The sequence below is a fragment of the Haliotis cracherodii genome, unplaced genomic scaffold (genome assembly GCF_022045235.1).
Source record: "Haliotis cracherodii isolate W230 unplaced genomic scaffold, xgHalCrac1.p SCAF_5, whole genome shotgun sequence".
In the NCBI taxonomy this organism is placed as follows: Eukaryota; Metazoa; Mollusca; class Gastropoda; order Lepetellida; family Haliotidae; genus Haliotis; species Haliotis cracherodii.
The window spans coordinates 65369898-65371363 of record NW_027266308.1 but is presented as its reverse complement, the minus strand read 5'-3'; the positions used below and the strand labels follow the sequence as shown (position 1 = coordinate 65371363).

Genomic DNA, 1466 nt, shown 5'->3' with positions numbered 1-1466 from the left:
CTGAAGAATGTTTTTTACTGATGCATTGTCATTGACGCCTGAAAAATGTTACACTGATACACTGTCATTGGCGCCTGAAGAATGTTACACTGATACACTGTCATTGGCGCCTGAAGAATGTTACACTGATACACTGTCATTGGCGCCTGAAAAATGTAACACTAATACACTGTCATTGGCGCCTGAAGAATGTTACACTGGTGCATTGTCATTGGCGCCTGAAGAATGTTACACTGATATACTGTCATTGGCGCCTGAAGAATGTTACACTGATACACTGTCATTGGCGCCTGAAGAATGTTACACTGGTGCATTGTCATTGGCGCCTGAAGAATGTTACACTGATACACTGTCATTGGCGCCTGAAGAATGTTACACTGATACACTGTCATTGGCGCCTGAAGAATGTTACACTGATACACTGTTATTGGCGCCTGAAGAATGTTACACTGGTGCATTGTCATTGGCGCCTGAAGAATGTTACACTGATATACTGTCATTGGCGCCTGAAGAATGTTGCACTGGTGCATTGTCATTGGCGCCTGAAAAGTGTTACACTGATACACTGTCATTGGCGCCTGAAGAATGTTGCACTGGTGCATTGTCATTGGCGCCTGAAGAATGTTACACTGATACACTGTCATTGGCGCCTGAAGAATGTTACACTGATACACTGTCATTGGCGCCTGAAGAATGTTACACTGATACACTGTTATTGGCGCCTGAAGAATGTTACACTGGTGCATTGTCATTGGCGCCTGAAGAATGTTACACTGATACACTGTCATTGGCGCCTGAAGAATGTTACACTGGTGCATTGTCATTGGCGCCTGAAGAATGTTACACTGATATACTGTCATTGGCGCCTGAAGAATGTTGCACTGGTGCATTGTCATTGGCGCCTGAAAAGTGTTACACTGATACACTGTCATTGGCGCCTGAAGAATGTTACACTGATACACTGTCATTGGCGCCTGAAAAATGTTACACTGATACACTGTCATTGGCGCCTGAAGAATATTACACTGGTGCATTGTCATTGGCGCCTGAAGAATGTTACACTGATACACTGTCATTGGCGCCTGAAGAATGTTACACTGATACACTGTCATTGGCGCCTGAAGAATGTTACACTGATACACTGCCATTGGCGCCTGAAGAATGTTACACTGGTGCATTGTCATTGAGCCCTAGGGCATCACACGAAGTGACTAAACCTACATGGTCTCAAAATGCAATGCCTTTGTATCGACGTGTATTTTCATTAAGAGGACATTGGCTTGGGAAGGACTTGATCAAAAGCCTGATTGAGCCTTGATCAAAGCTTCTATCATATGTAATATCGCACATGTGTTTACATACCCTCTGTGGCCTTCGAATTTATCAATACAAGATCGATTAGGAACATTGATAATGAGAAATTGATCAACATTAGAAATGTCACCAGGAGTGTCTTTCTCATTACA

At 43.3% G+C, this 1466-nt stretch overlaps 1 protein-coding gene across 1 annotated transcript; it reads right to left on the bottom strand.

Moving 5' to 3' along the window:
* Positions 1–161: 161 nt before the first annotated feature.
* Positions 162–1184, bottom strand: LOC139443834 (protein FAM186A-like). The gene has a single exon (XM_071224737.1). The coding sequence runs from the start codon at positions 1182–1184 to the stop codon at positions 162–164; it is 1023 nt and encodes a 340-aa protein (XP_071080838.1).
* Between the last annotated feature and the right edge of the window lie 282 nt (positions 1185–1466).